This window comes from Triturus cristatus, chromosome 1_2 (assembly GCF_964204655.1).
Source record: "Triturus cristatus chromosome 1_2, aTriCri1.1, whole genome shotgun sequence".
Taxonomy (NCBI): domain Eukaryota; kingdom Metazoa; phylum Chordata; class Amphibia; order Caudata; family Salamandridae; genus Triturus; species Triturus cristatus.
This window is the reverse complement of record NC_140580.1, coordinates 34255015-34272747: the sequence shown is the minus strand read 5'-3', so window position 1 is coordinate 34272747 and position 17733 is coordinate 34255015. Positions and strand designations below refer to the sequence as shown.

Genomic DNA, 17733 nt, shown 5'->3' with positions numbered 1-17733 from the left:
CAGAGTTCAAGCTACAGACCAATGACAACCAACAGGAATGCATTCAGAAGTGTCTCTCAATAGTGATGAAGCTTGATGGCTTCACACCACAGCTGGTTCATTACATGAAATCACTAGGAGTCCAAAATAACCCCTCCACCAGGTTTAGAGCACATATCTAAAAAAAAAATGCCTTCCACTAACTAATCATGCTGCACACCGTAAAAGCCTTAGTATAAGCCTTTCTTCCTGTACAGTTCGTAGAACTGTGGCAGCACAGCTCAGCGGAGATCAAGACTGCTGGTGGCCTAATTGACAGTTGCCACATCATCATCAACTGGCTCACAACAAATAAATGAAGGACGGACGGAGGAGACAATATGCAAAGCCTTCTCTTGCTACACTCTCACATCTAGAACTTCAGGAAGAAACAGAATATTCCCCACACCTAAATATAATCCTCCAATTGATGGATTCAGTTGGTAATCCACCCCTCTTCTCATACATGCATCTCCTTCCTCAACCCTCTGCTCTGCTACTCTCCCTTATTTGCGCCACTTCTTTGCAGCTAGTTCAAGATAAATACAAATCTATATATAGACATATTTGCGGCCAGAGCAGGCTCGGCAATTGCTTGATTTAAGCGTGAAATAACATGGGCAAAACCATATGTCAGCAATTAATTTGGTGATGACGGGCATAGTCATATGCACCGAGTTGTAACAGAAGAATTGAAGTAGGAGATCAAACAAAGGAAACACTAGGCAGTACTGGAAGAATTAACCAACTAGTTCCAAAGTCAAAATTTCCTACAAATCAAATGATACCCATAATTTCTGAAACCAGTGAACATGTTACAGGAAATTCTAAAAATGCCAGTACGTGAGCAGGAAAATCTAAAGTGGTGATACCTCCAAGAGCAGTGGCCCCCGCTAATCCTCGACGCACGTTCATGGGAGCCACAGGGTACCAAACGCCATCCTCTTCAGATGTGTAATCCAAGCATTCCACTGAACTGAGTCGGGAGCGGCCATCGTACCCACCAATCACATAGATGCGATCATTGAGCGACACTGTGGCAACATATCGCCTTTTACGGGTAATGCTCTGGGTAGAGAAATAAAGAAACAGAAATATACAGATTAACACAAAGTGGGGTAAAAAGTAACTACAAAATGATTAACAGTAAAATTCATAATGAAACTAATATTTGACACTCAAGTTAAATAATGAAAATCCAAGGTTCGAAGACTACGATGAGCACCGAAAAATTGAATTTAAAGAATTGTAGATGTGAATTGACTATGAAAGTCAAACATCCGTCTTTTCAACACCTTAAAACACTCAGAAATTTAAGTATTATTGTACAAAACCAGCAAAGTAATAGCATGAAATGACCACCACACAGCCTCACAAAGAAATCATAAAAGCAATTTGGAAAGAACCCCTCACTACAAAGCACACAGTGGGATTCTCAAGAGAACAGATACGACATCTATCCTCACAGTCCAAAACGTTCCCTTTCAAATACTTCATGGTTCAAATACACATTATCCTCTATCATCGTTAAAGCTCCGATCTTCACACAACCAAGATCCAACGGTCATCTTCTAAAATGAACCACCTACTTTGCTGATATAGAAAAACAAAAGCAATACAACTCCCACCGAAAGATGCAATTATGACACTGGGGCTCCTCACCCTCTCATTTTCAGATGGCTCTCCATCGATACCAGATGCACCAGCAAACAGGCCCTGATCACCAGCCGACTAGACTACAGCAACTCGGTCTATGCAGGAATCACCTTGCACCTCCTAAAGAGACCTGCAGACGATACAGAACTCAGCAGCCAGACTTGTCCTAGATCTCCCCAACCGGTCCCACATCACCCCCACCTGAGGAAGCTCCACTATCTGCCCATTCAGAAGAGATGCCAGGTCAAGATGTGGACCCACGCCATCAAAGCCCTCCATGACCAGGGACCAGTGTACATCAGCTGAACTTCCACCATCTCTCCAGACACCTGCGCTCCACATACCTCTGATTCGCCCACACCCTCCTAACTTACTGCAGCACCAGTTAAGGAGGCTCTCTCTCCTACCTCATGGTGAAGGCCTGGAACAGCCTCCCTGTTCACCTACGGACGTCATCTTCTCTACTGGAATTCAGAAAAGGACTCAAGACCTGGATGTTCAACTAAGCTTAGGCAGCAGCACTCTCAGCGCCTGTATACCCTCACAGGTGATTAGCTGAGCTTTACAAATCCAGACTGATTGATTAAAACAGTACATCCCAATTTTCTGACTTGCTATACTCAAGGGAGATAAAATTGTACAAGCTCAAAGTGCGCAAAGAAGAATTGAATCAAACGAACACCAAATCACAACATGACCACTAAGAACCAGAAACACAACTGTTCAGGTGACTGGAAAGTAGATAATCTTCCTTTAAACAACCTGTCCATTTATTCTTGATGGAATTAATCGAGGAACAACATGTCACTATGGAGCGATTTCAAAGGGTATTTGAAAAGGTTCACAATACTGCTGACAATTTCCTAGTTCCCAGGACCATACTAGACGAAGAGAAGTTGAGCAATGAGCAGACATGTTCTTCTTGACTCGTAAAAGCAATGGATCAGCTCTTTGACTGGTCTTCCTGAGCAGCAGGGAGTTGGTGAACTAACGTTTCTGCTACTCGGATGAATCCTTCTTAGCCAGCTGGCTCTGGACTCTATTCTTTGGCATCAAGCCACTCCTACTGGAAAGCACAGTCCTGCTCCTCATACAGGTTGGTAGATCTTTATTTTCTTCTTAGGTCAAGCAATTTCACAGGATTATCAAACTTTGGGCAGGTGTAAAGTGAATAGCCAACACACACAGGTTCAATTTCTGGTGCAACAGGCTTCTTTACTTTTGCAGGAGCACAAGTCTGCTCTGTGACTGGTCAACCATGATGAACCAGAATTGACACTCTTCTGATGGTTTAAGGTGGACAGTTGGCACTAATCAGAGAGGTTTCAATTTTTTGAAGTCCTAAGTCTCCTCCAACCCCAGGGAATTCTTATTACAGCTGCTGTGGGCAAGATATAAGGGCATACTGCTCTAATGACCATATAGTTAGGCTTACCCAGGTGCAATGCGTTTTACCCCCAGTTTAGAGACATGTTGCTAAAGAGATGGTCACAACACAGGAAACTGGTGAGGGCAAGTTTCACTCCAGCAAGTAGTGCTGTAGATTAACATGCTGTATATAGTCCTGCCATCTAGTATTGGGCTCAGACATTTGCAACTTGTTTTTCTTCGAAGTCTTTCGAGTCAGAAGGTATTGTTGCTCCTCCTCTCTGTGGTGATGCACATGGACATCGGCTCCAGTGTCAGATTGTTTTTCACACACCAGGTGCATATGTCCTGCTTTGATATAATAGGTCTGGATGCATTCGAATATCCATGCGGCGATACCTGCCTTCGATATAGCAAGGACTTTCCTTGGTTATGAGAAGGCGACAAACAATTGTGTTTTACAGAAGGATTTTGTTTTGTCAATATAAACCATTGGTGCCCTTTTTACTTTAGGGTATGAAGAGATCTTTCTGCTAGAGTGTGTTTTTGGGGAAAAAATGGTAGTTCAATAGATTGATTCATGTGAAAAGAGTATAAAATAGCCCTAGCAGCCCGGAAAAAGGAATTACAGGGAAAAGTGTGGGAACATCTGATCATTTCCTCAGAAACCAGGAACAACAAACATTTCTGGGATACAGTGAATGCCCCATTTCTAAAGAATTAAGACATCCCAGAGTTTTGCTCCTTTGTTTTGGTAGACAAATGGGTGACATATTTTACTGGAATTTTTAGCAATAATGATGAGATGCTGGGGCGACCAGATCAAGAGCCCCATGAAGGGAGGTCCTAGATATTACCTGTGAAGAAGCCCTCCAGGCAATTCAGGAGAGTGCTGGGGGACGGGCATCAGGTCCTGATGGAGTCCCAGTTGGAGTTTTAAAATCTGAACCAGAATTATGGGGACCTATTCTAAGAACAGTGTTTAGCTCAGCTGCAATGGATATAACACCACAAACATGAGGCAAGTCTATTATTGTCCCGATTTATAAAAAAAAAAGGGGACCAAACCGACCCTAAAAACTACCACCCGATTTCCCTCCTAGATACCTCTTTAAAAGTTATGAGTAGGGTCTTACTTAAAAGGCTGGAGGAATGGGCTGAGCAGTACCTTATTTTAACACCTGTGCAGTATGGGTTTAGGCAACGCCTGGGGACAATTAAACAACGGGCTGTACGTAAGCACCTTCGAGCAACAGTTCATTCAGAATGAGAGCAACCCTTATCAACCACATATACGGTTCTGGCGTCGTTACATCGACGACATAATCATGATATGGGAAGATTCACAGGAGACTCTGAACTCCTTTCTAACATGGATGAATAGCAGGGATGATTGCTTGAAATTCACCTGCACGTCAAATCGGAGAGAACTGGATTTCCTTGACATAACCATCTACACGGTGAACAACACTTTACAGACTAAAACATATTACAAACCCACCTCACGGAACAGTATACTCTCGTACAACAGCTTCCACCCCCGGCCCTTGAGGGAGAACTTACCTTACAGTCAATTTTTACGCCTGAGACGTAACTGCAGTACCATTGAAGACTACAAGGACCAAGCCAAAGATCTGGAAATAAAATTACACCAACGAGATTACCCTGACAGAATTATTAAAAAGTGCCAAAAGAGAGCCCGCAATCAAGCGAGGGAGAGTCTTCTTGAAATAACACCTAAAACCCCACCAGCAGACCTAACATGTGTCACAACTTACAACACGTCAAGCAACACTGTGAAGAAAATAATAAATCGCAACTGGAGGATTCTAACCTCAAACACCCTCCAATGGCCCAAACCTAGGTTCGCCAATAAAAGGACACGTAACCTGAAAGATCAATTGGTACATACCAGACCAGCCTCAATCAAGAAAAAAGAGAACATAACATCACTTTGGAACATGAGTCCCATTACGGGCCATTACCCATGTGGGTCATGTGTCGTGTGCAAGCTTACAACAGCCACAAAAAACCTTGATTTGTTACCCAACTTCACATGGACCCTTAGACATCACACGAACTGCAATACCAGCCACGTGATATACATGATCACCTGCCCATGCCAAAAGAGGTACATAGGTATGACATGCCGTAAAGTCAAACTCCGCATAGGAGAACACAAGAGCAATGTGAACTGCAAGAGAGCAACGACAAAAATGAGCAAACATTACATAGAGCATAACCACAATTCAGAAGATCTCAGGTGGGTAGTACTGGAAACCCTGTCAGCAACAACAAACAATGCTGAACGCATCTTATTCGAAAAAGAACAGCGCTGGGTACATCGTCTCAAAACAGATATTGAAGGGTTAAATGATTTTATCCCTTGGTATACACTGGCGTGACATTTGGAATGAGATACAATCAGACGCCAGTCTGAGAGAAGACGATAGAAACCATCCGTGTATCCTACATCACGTTATCACCTGCAATAAGAATAGTCTCTGTAAAAGAATAAGTACTAAAAAACAACCTTAGAAAACAAAATAATATTCCCCAATTCTTCATAATGACACTAGAGAGCTTTTGAAAATAAGCTTTTGAAAATAAACCTTTGAGAATTTCATCCCTCCTTTACAATAACAGCGATCTCATTTACACAATTCCTTTAAACGTATCGCTAATTCTGAAACTACTGATTTGCTCCATAATTAATTATTTCTCTTTAACCACTAACATGATCATTGACAACTTATATCTTGCACCATAGTCTTCTTTCTTAACAATGATGACCTTTGCCAACCGACTTGCCAACCAGATGCAGGAATAAGAGTCTCTCCTTAGTTTCTAAGCTCAAACATGTAAAAACGACCGATACGCGGCCCCGCGTTAACCGGGACACGGCGATCAGAGTCAGCACAAGCAATGCGTGATGAAGAACCGGTAAGCCCTTGTTACTCGCTACCACGAGACAGAAGACTAACGCGGTAAGAGTACCCAACTAAACAACATTTAACCCCACAGGAACAGGTTTCTTGATCTCTGATGTCCCGAGGAAGCTCGTACAAGACATTGGGCAAGGTAATAGAGACTAAAGATTATTATACTCATACTAATCTGAGAATGTTGACCCTTACGAATTGGCGGACAAATTAATTGGTTGTTTGTTTGGTTCAGGGGTTAAATGTACGCGCCTCTTTATTCACGGTAAACATACACTGCCGACTTGAATATTATGACGCTTACGAATAAAGCGGACAATCTGTTTGTTTGTTAGTTTTAACAGTCGAATAGGCGCTCCTCCATAAACACGATAAACATAGACTGCCTATATCATCTAACTAAAGGCGGATAAACACGAGCGCTCGACACACATAGAATAAGAACTAGTGATTTTATGTCGTCTAACTCACTTAATTAGATATGCCCCCGCAAGTACATTCAAACCATCAGTGACGACCAACTGCTCATTTATGCTAAACGCGTGTGAACTCTCAAACTATGACACAATCAACTCCTATATTAAAGTGAACATAGGATTGTTGATATGTACCAGATATCCGAAGCCCGACATCTCAACAATACAAGTTATTGCCATACATGTGTCTTTTGTTCTTAAATTCTCACATAAGTAATACCGAAATGTCTCCTGTGATACTTAATGTTCACTTGATTTAATATGACCACATAAGTGCTACCATAATTAAGACATCCAGTGAATCTTATGACTTTCCTCTTCGTGTAGCCCACATGCCAGTCTCTCCTTGACTGCTCAGTTGTTTTTAGCGCGTAAATTTCCTTTTGAAGTGCTTAATTGGAAGCACGATAATTATTACATTATTACTGTCACAGCCCCATCAATTATATAGGACGAATGGTCACTGTATCATTGATGCTGCAAAGAGGGTAGAATGATTACAAGAAATACAATTTAATCTTGTTTATATTACAGAGTCAACAACTCTCCAAAAGAATTAATATAATTGTGATCACCTGATCACATAATAAAAGGCGGCAGAACGGGCCCCCTCTTCACTTTTTGGTCCTGACGAAAGCCTCAAGAATGCACGAGAAGGCTGAAACATGTTGACCTTATTCACAGACCTTATTCACTGATGTAATAGACTAGTAACTCTGTCTATCACAACATCACTTTTATTTTAATTTCCCACTTCACTCGTATTCTCATTAAAAATTATTGCAGCTTTTGGAGTTGAGTAGGGAATTTTAACCTCACCACTTATGAGCACTTTGCACATCCCTCTCCTTTTTGATACCTGGACGCTACTGTAATATCAGTTGGTCTACCTCCAGGTGGAGGACAGCATACTAACAAAAAGAAACCCAATGAAGATGCTGTGACAGTACACGAAGGCGGAGAATCAAGATACACCGCCACCGACCTGTGTACTCATATGAGGGTTTTCTTACACAGTTTCCTAAGATCTTAGACCCTGATAGCACAGGACAAGTGATCCATTCTCCCAGTACTTGATTTTTTGACAATTAAACAATGCCTTAATTTGGAGCTACTCATTGGTAAATACACTAGGGCAAAGACAGGTATTTCATATTTATGTTTTGCGGATTTGAGTAGTGCTTTTAACTTAGTTGACCATAATTTACTTTGGCAAACTTGACTTCTTTGGGAGCCCCTAGGGCGATTATCAGATTCCTTTCCCGTCTATATGAAAAATTAACTAGTCAGGTCCGCTTTGTTCCCAGGCTGAATGCACACCCAAATTTAAAGTAGGACGAGGTATACAACAGGGATGCGCGCTAGCACCAATTCTATTTTCCCTTTTTATCAATGAGGTTGACAGTGATTTGCAAAAAAATACAGGCTGATGTTCCGAGGGTGGCTGGTCGTCGGATACCCGTACTGCTATAGCGGACGACGCAGTACTATTGGCACGGACCCAGTAGGCCTCCAAAGACTGATGGATGGTTTTTTCAGATTTTATGAAACAACCGAGGATGGCAATTAATAAACTGAAAACATTCACCATGATCTGTGGGGCCAAAAAGCAATCTTGTAAAATCTTTATTGCTACAACTCCAATACAAACAGTAAATTATTTTTGCTACCTGGGTATACTATTCTCAGGAAATGGTACATGGACCCAACACATTGTAAATAAAAGAGCAAAAATGAGTAGGGCCAACCAAGGGATTTTTAAATTTGCTGCTAAATTAGGTAATCGACCAATCAAGGAGATGGGAACTATTTAGAAAATTAAAGGAGTAAGTACTGCCACATATGGGGCACGTCTCTGGGGTTACACCAATAGTATGGCCCTGCAAACAGAAGAACATTTTTTGGAAAACGCTTGCTGTCTTTATCATCATCTGTATCAAATACCATCGTACACAATGAGGTGGGGGGTTGCAATTTTTAGGGGATACCTTGATGGTAGGGCCATTGTTATTATGGGCATAAATCTGGAGACGAGAAGAGACGGCTTTTACTAGGTCAATTATTTTAGAATGTTTAAATTTGGATGATGCTTGAAAATTCCTTGTTTGTCTTACACTAATGTCACATTGGGTATCTTGTTCAATATGTCTGTATGGTCGGAGTCTGAAAAAATACTGACCGTCACAAAGAAAGAGATCAAAGATTCCTTCCTGTCATGAAGACAGAATGTCAGAGCAAAATCGGACTTCAATAAATCGACTGTTGTTTTATATAAATCTTTTATGTTAGAAGAGGGAGTTAACAGCTATTTGCCACACGTGACCTATGCACAGCATCATTTTGTTTAACTGAGACTGAGATGTGGTATTGCATATTATTTTGTTGCATTCCCTAAAATGAAATCACGTCCCCCAGATTCGATACCATGTCTGTGTGACAATAAGAGCAAATAAAGCAGGATGCACTTTCTATTATTTTGTAAATTTTACTGTAATTTTCGATGTTTTTATCATAAGCCCTTGTTTGTAACCCAGAATATTAAATCCCATAAAATTGCAATGACATTTTTGGTTAACCTAGAGGATCCATTGATGTGCTATAATGCTGCTCTGTTCATTTTGAAATCAATTAACGCAAGAAAAAGCATTGTGCTATAAACTAGAAATGAATGGTCTTAATTAATTGGTATTTTTAAAATGTGCTAACAAATGTTTTAACTGTACTATATTGTGTGTACTTTTATGGCTGTTTTTTTTAATAGCCGAATAAAGACTTTGAATTGATGGTAGTTCAATAGATTGATTCATGTGAAAAGAGGACACTACTTTTGGCAAGGAATTAGAGTTGATTCTAAGGACTACCCTATCTTGATGTAATTGAAAGAAAGGTTCTTCTAAAGTTAGGACATGTATTTCACTGGCACTTTTTAAGGAAGTTATTGCTATTAAGAAAGCAACTATCCACGAGAGAAACTGAAATGGGCTTGAGTGTTAAAAATCAGACGAAGGGCCCATGAGTCTGGTTAGAACATTAAGGATCCACATCGGGCAGGTGATAAGCTTGGAAGTGTTATCCTTTTTGAACCCCCCATGAATGCTTTAAGAGCGATGCAAAGTGATTGTTCTAAACTTTTGTTTTATTCGCAGCAATGACTGCTAAATGTAATCATGTAGATTTGTAAGCTAATCCTACTCGTTGTTAGAGCAGGAGATAGATTACGAGATTGTGTTCCATAGGTTTTAGGGTATTAATGTGTTGTGTATTACAGTAGGTGATAAGTCTCTTCCACTTAGCTGCATAACATGCTCTAGTGGTAGGATGTGTTGCTTTCTTGAGGATGTCCATCCATTCGGATGATAATTTTAGGTAACTGAACTCTAGGATCTCAGGAGCCAGATTGAACTGTCTGGGATTTAGGCGTCTGACTCTCCCTTTATCCTGCATGAGAAGGCCTCGTCTATTGGAGAGCTTCTCGTGAGGGACTACAGATAGTGGAGTTGCAATGTGTCAAGCTTAATGGAGCTGGAAGTGTAGAAAACCAGTGACGACCAGGTATAATATCTCTTATCTGCAAGTCATGGTTGAACCTATACATTTATACATTTGCAATACGTAATTTTCTTTTATTTGTAGTTACCCTTCATGAAGGGTGTTTCACACCCGAAATGCATTGGCTCACATCAACAATTTCTGTGGATAGACCTGTTGTAAAGATGTAGGAAACCTGCAAGCGTATTGTTAACATGTGCAAAAGATATTATCAGCTACAAGTAACTGAATAAATTCTGGCTTTTGCAACAAGATTGACCACTAGTTGTTTTGGACTTTTGTCTCAACATTTTGTTTCATCATGTTGAGTACTTAGGAAGGCACTGCTGTGCATGTTGTTTCTAGGACAGTTTTGACCTAGTGTTTTCTTTCAGTTTACCTTGGGCCAGGGCGAAGCCCTTCTTCAGTATTGCATGTGAAGTTTATTCAAATCCTGTTTAACATTGTCAAATTATTTGTTTAATTTTCCTAGATACTGTGTACCACTTTTTTTCTGACACAGGGATGTGTGCCATGTCGTGCTTTCACTTTTATCTGCACCAAGATGCGCAGCCTGCAATGGACGTTTGCATGTTGGTGCTGAGGGGACCCTTAGGGTGGCACAATACATGCTGTAGCCCTTAGGGAGAATTTTTAGCCTCCCTGTTCTAGGTACCTGGGGTACCATTAACTAGGTACTTACAGGGGGTGAAATTTCTTGCCAATTGGGAGAACAAACGCACAGTTTCGGGAAAGAGACCTTGCGCTCGGAACCTGTATAGCAGGAACCAAGCACACTTCTGTCAACATTGCATCAGATACCAGGCAAAAAGTGGGGGTGATCATGTAAAAAAGGGGCGCTTTCCTACACAGTCCACAACCCTTGTACCGTCATGCCTTTCATGTACGCCTCCCAACCTGTGAGTGATGTGCCTGTAGTGATGGTTACTTGCGGTATAGGGTCCGTAATGTGCCTGCACAGAAACAGTTTGTCGTTCCACCATTGCAGTGACAGACACTGAATCAGCACTAGATCCTCTAAGCTATTCCCTTTGCTTGTGACCACTGTGATGCAAAGGACACCTGTAACAGGTGCATATGTAGTCTGGCATGTGGAACAAGACTACCCTGGATGCCATCATGCCTAGGAGATGCATCACCATAATGCCTGGCAGTTAACAATGTGGCTGAAAAAGAAACAGTTGGACCTGAAAGTTCAGAACACTTCGATTGGGATAGGCTTTGGTCGTAACCCAATTGACGTTCGCTCCAAGATAACGTTATCCCTTATTTTGTTGGGTTTATTGTAAATCCCAGTCTGTGGAGAAGATTGATTGTGGTTTGTGTATGCTATTTACACTTGGGTTTGTTTGAACTATTTATCTGCCAACTGTCCAGACTTGAATGCCTTGTCTCCTTAGATGAGCAGCTACTACATCTAGGCATTTTGTGAACACCCTTCGTGCCATGGTGACCCAGAGCGGTAAAATTCAGAACAGATAATGATCTCCATCTACCATGAACCTCAAATAGCGGTGGTGACAAGGATGTAATGGAATGTGGGATTATGCGTCTTTTAGGCTGAGAGCTGCCATGAAATCGACTTTCTGTAAGAGCGGTATGACATCCTATAGTAGAGCCACAATACTGCATGACTCGATTGACTTCTTTAAAGAAAAACAAGTTGCAAATGTCTGAGCCCAAAACTAGATGTCAGGAGCATACATAGCATGTGTATCTACAGACACTTATGCTACGAATATGTATATTTCAGGCAGCCGGAGCTGCACTACAAGCAGTACCCAGTGCAGCACTCTCCTTGTGGTACCGCAGTACCAACAAAATTAAAACAAAAAAAATAATTAAAAGGGCTGGTCATAGACCAGACTCTGCAGCCAGTCACCATAGTGAAAGCCGTAGGCTGCGGCCAGTGGGGGTTGGTGGTCTGTAGTGGATTGGGCACCTGGGAGGGTTTGGATGCTTCCATAGTGTTGATAGGCTCTCCACCTAAGTCGGTGCGCAGTGGGGGTTGGCCGTTCTCCGGGATGATGGGTGTAAAATTAAAAAAACAACAGAGAAATTAACTGGATAAAACAAAGATTAAAGTGACGACTGAACAAGGGATAGTAATAAGCTATAAGCTCACATAAAAAAAAAATCACTGAAAAAAACCAAAGGTTAAAGTGACATTATAAATAGGTGCTCAAATGAGATAAGGCCTAAAGTTTTAAAAACCGAAAAACTTGACATTCCCCAGTTACAGTTTAGTAAACAAACTTTAAGTTGTGCTCCGTCATTCACCGCATATGAACTCACATACTGCATCACTCATGACACGCTAAATTACATAATTGATGAAATCACTAATGACATCTCAAAAAGCCATGAAGTTTAAAAATTAAGGTGCAATAGTCACTTTCCCTATCAAGACCATAGTAGTAACTCAGCTACAATGAGAAAGAAGGTGCAGGGATGGGTGCCACCTGATCCTCTACATGGCACTGCAGCACTGTTTAAGTCCCACAGGAGCAGATGCAAGCAGGCACCCACTGCTGCACCCTTATTCTAAATGAGAATAGAGCAGGGGGGAAATCAGAGGAGGAGTGAGGGGCTAGGGGTCTCAGCGGACCTGTTTGTGTGTTTGCCCAAAGTTAGGCCCACATAAGTTTAGTCTAGTTGCTAGGTCACATACTATAGTAGTGATTATTTTTTAGCCGCCCCTCGGCGGGGTGGTGTGACAGAGTTAATTAAAAAGACCCTCCCCAGCATTAGGACAAAGTAGGGGAGGCTTTCCTTATTGCAGTTAGCCAATGGAGGGGCGGGGGGGGGGGGGGGTCTGGGAATGCAGCGAATTGCCCTTGTACACTTTCTTATTGATCTACAGCCCCTTATACAATATAACACAGGAATGCTACTCCTGTGGCCTTCACCAACTCTGTGTAGGGTGAGTGCCACTGTGTAGGATACAACACCTGGTCTAGGGGTCTGAAATTCCCTAAACAATTGAAGTTATAGAGCGTGATCACAAAAAAGATTTCACATATACAAGTATGTAATTGATTATCGAGATGAAAAATGCTTTTCGAGGGAATAATTTATGTAAGTCTGGAAAGGAAAATGTTACTTACCCAGTAAGCATCTGTTTATGACATGTAGTGCTGTAGATTCACATGCTGTGCATACTCCTGCCATCTGCGTTGGGCACGAATGTGTAAAAGCTGTTTTTCTTCGCAGAAGTCTTTCCAGTCAGGAGATACTGTGACACCTCCTCTTGCTGACAATGTGCATGGCCATCAACTCCATTGTTCGGTTGTTTTCCCGTAAAGCAGGTGAGGACTGAATGTGAAGCAAAGCAATGTAGAGAGAAATGTTGATGCGAAGAAAGAGGAAAGTAAGATACAAGGATGACTGCAACGGTCAAAGGCATCGGGGGAGGAGGGTGGGCGCATGTGAATCTACAGCACTAAATGCCATGAATAGATGCTTACTGGTTAAATAAAATTTTCCGTTCGAGGCATGGGTGGCGGCTCTAGTTACACAAGCTGTGCATTGACTGGAAAGCAGTCTTCCCAGAAAGCGGTGCCTAGCCTGTGGAAGTTGCAGTAGATTGAAAAAGTGTATGGAATACTTCCTGGCCAACATTCGGTTGTTGGCGGGCTGGCACATCCAGACAATAATATTTAGCAAAAGTATGTGGTGTGGACCAGGTAGCTGCATCACAGATATCAGCTACAAGGAAGGCGATAGATGCTCCTTTGTTTAGAGTGGAGTAGGCTCTAGAAAGAAAGAGCAAGGTCCTTTTTAGCATAGCATGTCTGGATGCATTTTACAATCCATCTTGAAATGCCTGATTTGGAGAAAGCAACAGAGAGCTATTGCGCCTTCCTTAAGGGTTTATTTCTGTCAATATAATGCATGAGGGCTTGTTTACCATCTAAAGTATTAAGAGCACGTTCCGCAACAGAGTCCGGTTGAGGGGAAAAAAACAGGAGTTCAATGGAATGATTGAGGTGGAACTGTGACACTACCTGTAGGAAGCTGGCTATGTATATGGTAAACCACTAAGTGGTTATACAGTGCACAGAGTCCAGAGATTCCCCCAGCCCTCAATATAAGCTCAAAGTGCTCTATTTGTGGGAGTATGGGCAAAAAGCCTTAGCCTTGGGCCCAACACAGAGGAGTGTAAGATATTTATTATGCACACAGTGATTGATAAATTACACACGACTCAAAAAGGAGATCCTCAACAATTTTAGAAAAATAAGCTTCTTTCAAGATTTATTTTAAGACCAAGATGTCCGCAAAAAGTAAGTACTTTTTCAGGAAAAATACTTTATACTTTAAAAAGTGGACACAGTGCAATTTTAAAGCTTTGCAATGTTAAACTATGGAAGAAAAACAAGAATGCAGTATAACGGGTAAGTACAGAAGTTGCGAATCCAGTGTTCCGGGTTTAAGGTCAGCACCACTCAATTTGGGACCAAAGGTGCACCACCAGCGGAATAGAGGCAGCCTAGTGCAGAGGTCACAGTCTAGTTCAGACGCCCAATGTTAACCAATGGAGACTAGGGATGATTGACGATGCACTGCTCACAGGTGAGTAAAGAGGTTCCTAGGGTTGATCTCCTGGATTTAAGGTAAGCACGGGGGGGGGGGGGCAACAAGGTAGCACCAAACTTACACCCACAGCGGCACAGGGGTGGCCGGGTGCAGAGTGCCAACACAGCGTTGAGCGCCCAATGCTTTTCAAAGGAGGGGATCAGTTTCGATTAAAGGCTCAGGCCGGACAAAGTAAACTCACAGCTGCCCAGGTACGTAAAAATGGTAGGGGACGTAGGGACACCGATGGTTAGGTCCCCAAGGCCCAGGGGCTTCGGATGCAGGGGTGTCCTAATGCGTTGGCAAAATCTTACCGGGCAGGTCACAGTCTTCTAGTTGAGTCTGCAGACATCGAGGAGGAGTCCAGCAGGGGTCAGCCTATGGTGGACTCTGGACCAGTAGGCCACTTGCCTTCAGCACTTGAGGGGTGGAGTTGGTGAAGGGGGGCAGACCTCTTATTCTATTGTGGTTTTCCCGCCAAATGTGGGGGTTTGAAACAGGGGCTGCCATCTGCTGCTAGCAGCAGAGCCAGGGGTCGCATTACAAAGGCAGCCAGGGCTTTGAAGCTCCCCTCTCGAGCACTGTTCTCATCCTGGGGGAGGAGGGGTGACACATCTGCCCAGGATGGGTCTTGTTCTGGCCTCAGTTAACAGAGGCTCTCTACCCAGGTGTCCAGAAACATGTCTGGTGGTGGCAGTCTGACTAAAGCCAGTCAGAGACCACATCCGGGTTGGTAGGCTTTAGGGGGCAACTCTGAAGTGCCCTCTCAGTACATGTTTCAATAAATCCAACACTAGCATCAGTGTTGGTTTATTAGGAGGAGTTGTTTAGTACAAAAAACACTCCTGAGTTCAGTTAAGCCATCATTGTGCAGGGGAACTTAGGTTGTCGAGTTTCAAGCCCATGCACTCTCTATGGCTTTCGTGGCACTCACAATATTGAGGAATAGAATTAGATATTGTAGGCGCACATCTGCTTATGCAGCTATGCCCACCCCTGAGATCTAGTGCACCCTGACTTAGGGTTTCTAAGGCCGGGTAGAGGGGTGACTTACCTATACCTTGGGCAGTGCTGCTTGGACACGGTACACAGGCAGTGTGCCATGTCGACTACTGTCGTTTTTGTCTTCACCAAGGAATGCAGGCTAAAATGGCAGTCAGTATGGCCCCGGTGAGGGGTTCCTAGGGGACTCTTTTCAGTCACCATGCCCTAGGGATCAGGGTACCATTTACTAGGGACCTACTGGGGGTCTGAAGCTGACAATCATGGTACAGTTTTAGGGAATGAACACTGGTAATGGGAACCTGGACAGCATGGATGTAGGAATCTGGCTCTGTATATACTATACCAAAGTAAGGTATAGTGTACAAAGAGTCCAGGGGAACTCCATAGGTAGGCAGAGGTAAAAGTAGATAATACCTTATTCTCTATTTGTGGTAGTGTGGGCAAGCAGTAAGGCTTTATCAGAGGGTATTGTTAAGCATTTATTGTACACACTCAGGCAAGAAATGATGCCACACACTCAAAGACTGAACTCAGACCAATTTGTATGCCTAAAAATATTTTTTAGTTATATTTATTTCCTAGAACCAAGCAAGCCTGACACAGGTAAGTGTAAATGGTACTTTTCAAGACAGGTTGAACAATACATGCACGCTGAATGAAAATGACTGTTACAGGTTAGTAAATGCTTTGAATACAGTTGAAATTACTGTTAGATTACTTTTGATTACTTTGCAGATTACTTTATAGAGTACTTTTTCGACTCAGTGTGATATGAGGCATCACACTGGGGCATTTCCTAGAGAAAAGTGAAGTAAAGCAGTTTTTGTATATTCTGCTGTTTCTTAGAGTTCCATACAAACCAACTCCACACTTAGAACAATTTTTTAACAAAAGCAGTCAATGCAAAACTATGGGAGGAAATGGAGTTATAGGTTTACAGGCAAGTACATTGTGTTGAGAGTTGGGTTTCTGGGGTTAGAACCAGGGTCAAAGATGCACTCTCAAAGCACCCTCAGCTGCATTAGGGCGGCCGGGTGTAGATTGCAGAGGCCCAATGTTATACAATGGGGGATAGGGGGCCTCCAGTTGGTGGCTGCTCATGAGCAGGCCACAAGGTTGTGGGAGCAAACCAACTGGACTTAAGCTCAGTGCACAGGGCGCTCCAGTTCAGCACACAAGGTGCACCCACAGCGGCACATGGGCAGCCGGGTGCAGGGTGCTGTTTTGGCGTCGGGTGCCCTGTTGTTTTTGATGGGAGTTGCCGGTTCTGTATTTTGGCAGCAGGTTTGGTCCAGGAAGTCTTCTGGGAGGAGCCAACAGCTGGGCAGGTAATTTGGAAGGCTCAGGGACGTAGGTGCACCTCAGCTTCTCTTCTCCAGGGTGAAGGGTGACTGGATTCAGGGGTGTCTTGAGGTCAGATTTCACCTTACCACGCCACTCGCAGTTGGGGTGGCCTACGTGTCAGGGCTGCAGGCGACGTCGGGAGTCCTGGATGGGTCAACCCACGGTGGACTGACTCTGAAGCGCTGGGGGACCATGCTGAGACCGGTGGGCCACCCGGATTCGGGCCGTAGACGTCGGGTGCAGTGGTGGTCCAGGCGTCGGTTTCTTTGTCCTTAGCAGGCTCAGAGTCCGTCTTGGGAGTTTCTTTTGAACAGAGCTGCTGTTGACAGGAGATCTGGTCTTTGTTGAAGGCAGTCAGTCCTCCCAGGGTTCTGGAGGTCGTTGGCTGCAGGACAAGGTGACTTTTGGCACAGTATCTCTGGAAACTGCAGGCGAGACGGTAGGGCTGGGGCCAAGTCAGTTCTTCTCTGCAGTCTCCTCTGCTGGGCGTCTTCTTTTGTCCTTCGTAAGTGCGGGAATCTGTCTTCTTGGTTCAGAGCTGCCCCCTAAATACTGTATTTAGGGGGTGTTTTAGGGGTCTCGAAGTCAGTAACCAATGGGCTACTGACCTTAGGGTGACTACACCCTTGGTGTGCTCAGCCCATGTGGGCGATTGGGCACAATCCCTACTCCTGATTGAAGAGTGCCTGATGGCAGCACTGAAGAGTGGGCTTCACCTCACCTCCCCCAGCAGAAGGTTGGGGTTGGCAGAGGCGGGCACACATTCTGGGCTGGCCAATTTTCCCTGCCTGTCTTCC

The 17733-nt window shown here is 43.3% G+C and overlaps 1 protein-coding gene across 1 annotated transcript in view; it reads right to left on the bottom strand.

The window, feature by feature from the left end:
* KLHL12 (kelch like family member 12) overlaps positions 1-17733 on the bottom strand; it is a 594063-nt gene that overhangs the window by 313616 nt on the left and 262714 nt on the right. The window contains exon 8 of the mRNA XM_085600332.1: positions 891-1086. Coding sequence (XP_085456458.1) covers positions 891-1086 — 196 coding nt within the window. The remainder of the gene's footprint in view (positions 1-890; positions 1087-17733) is intronic.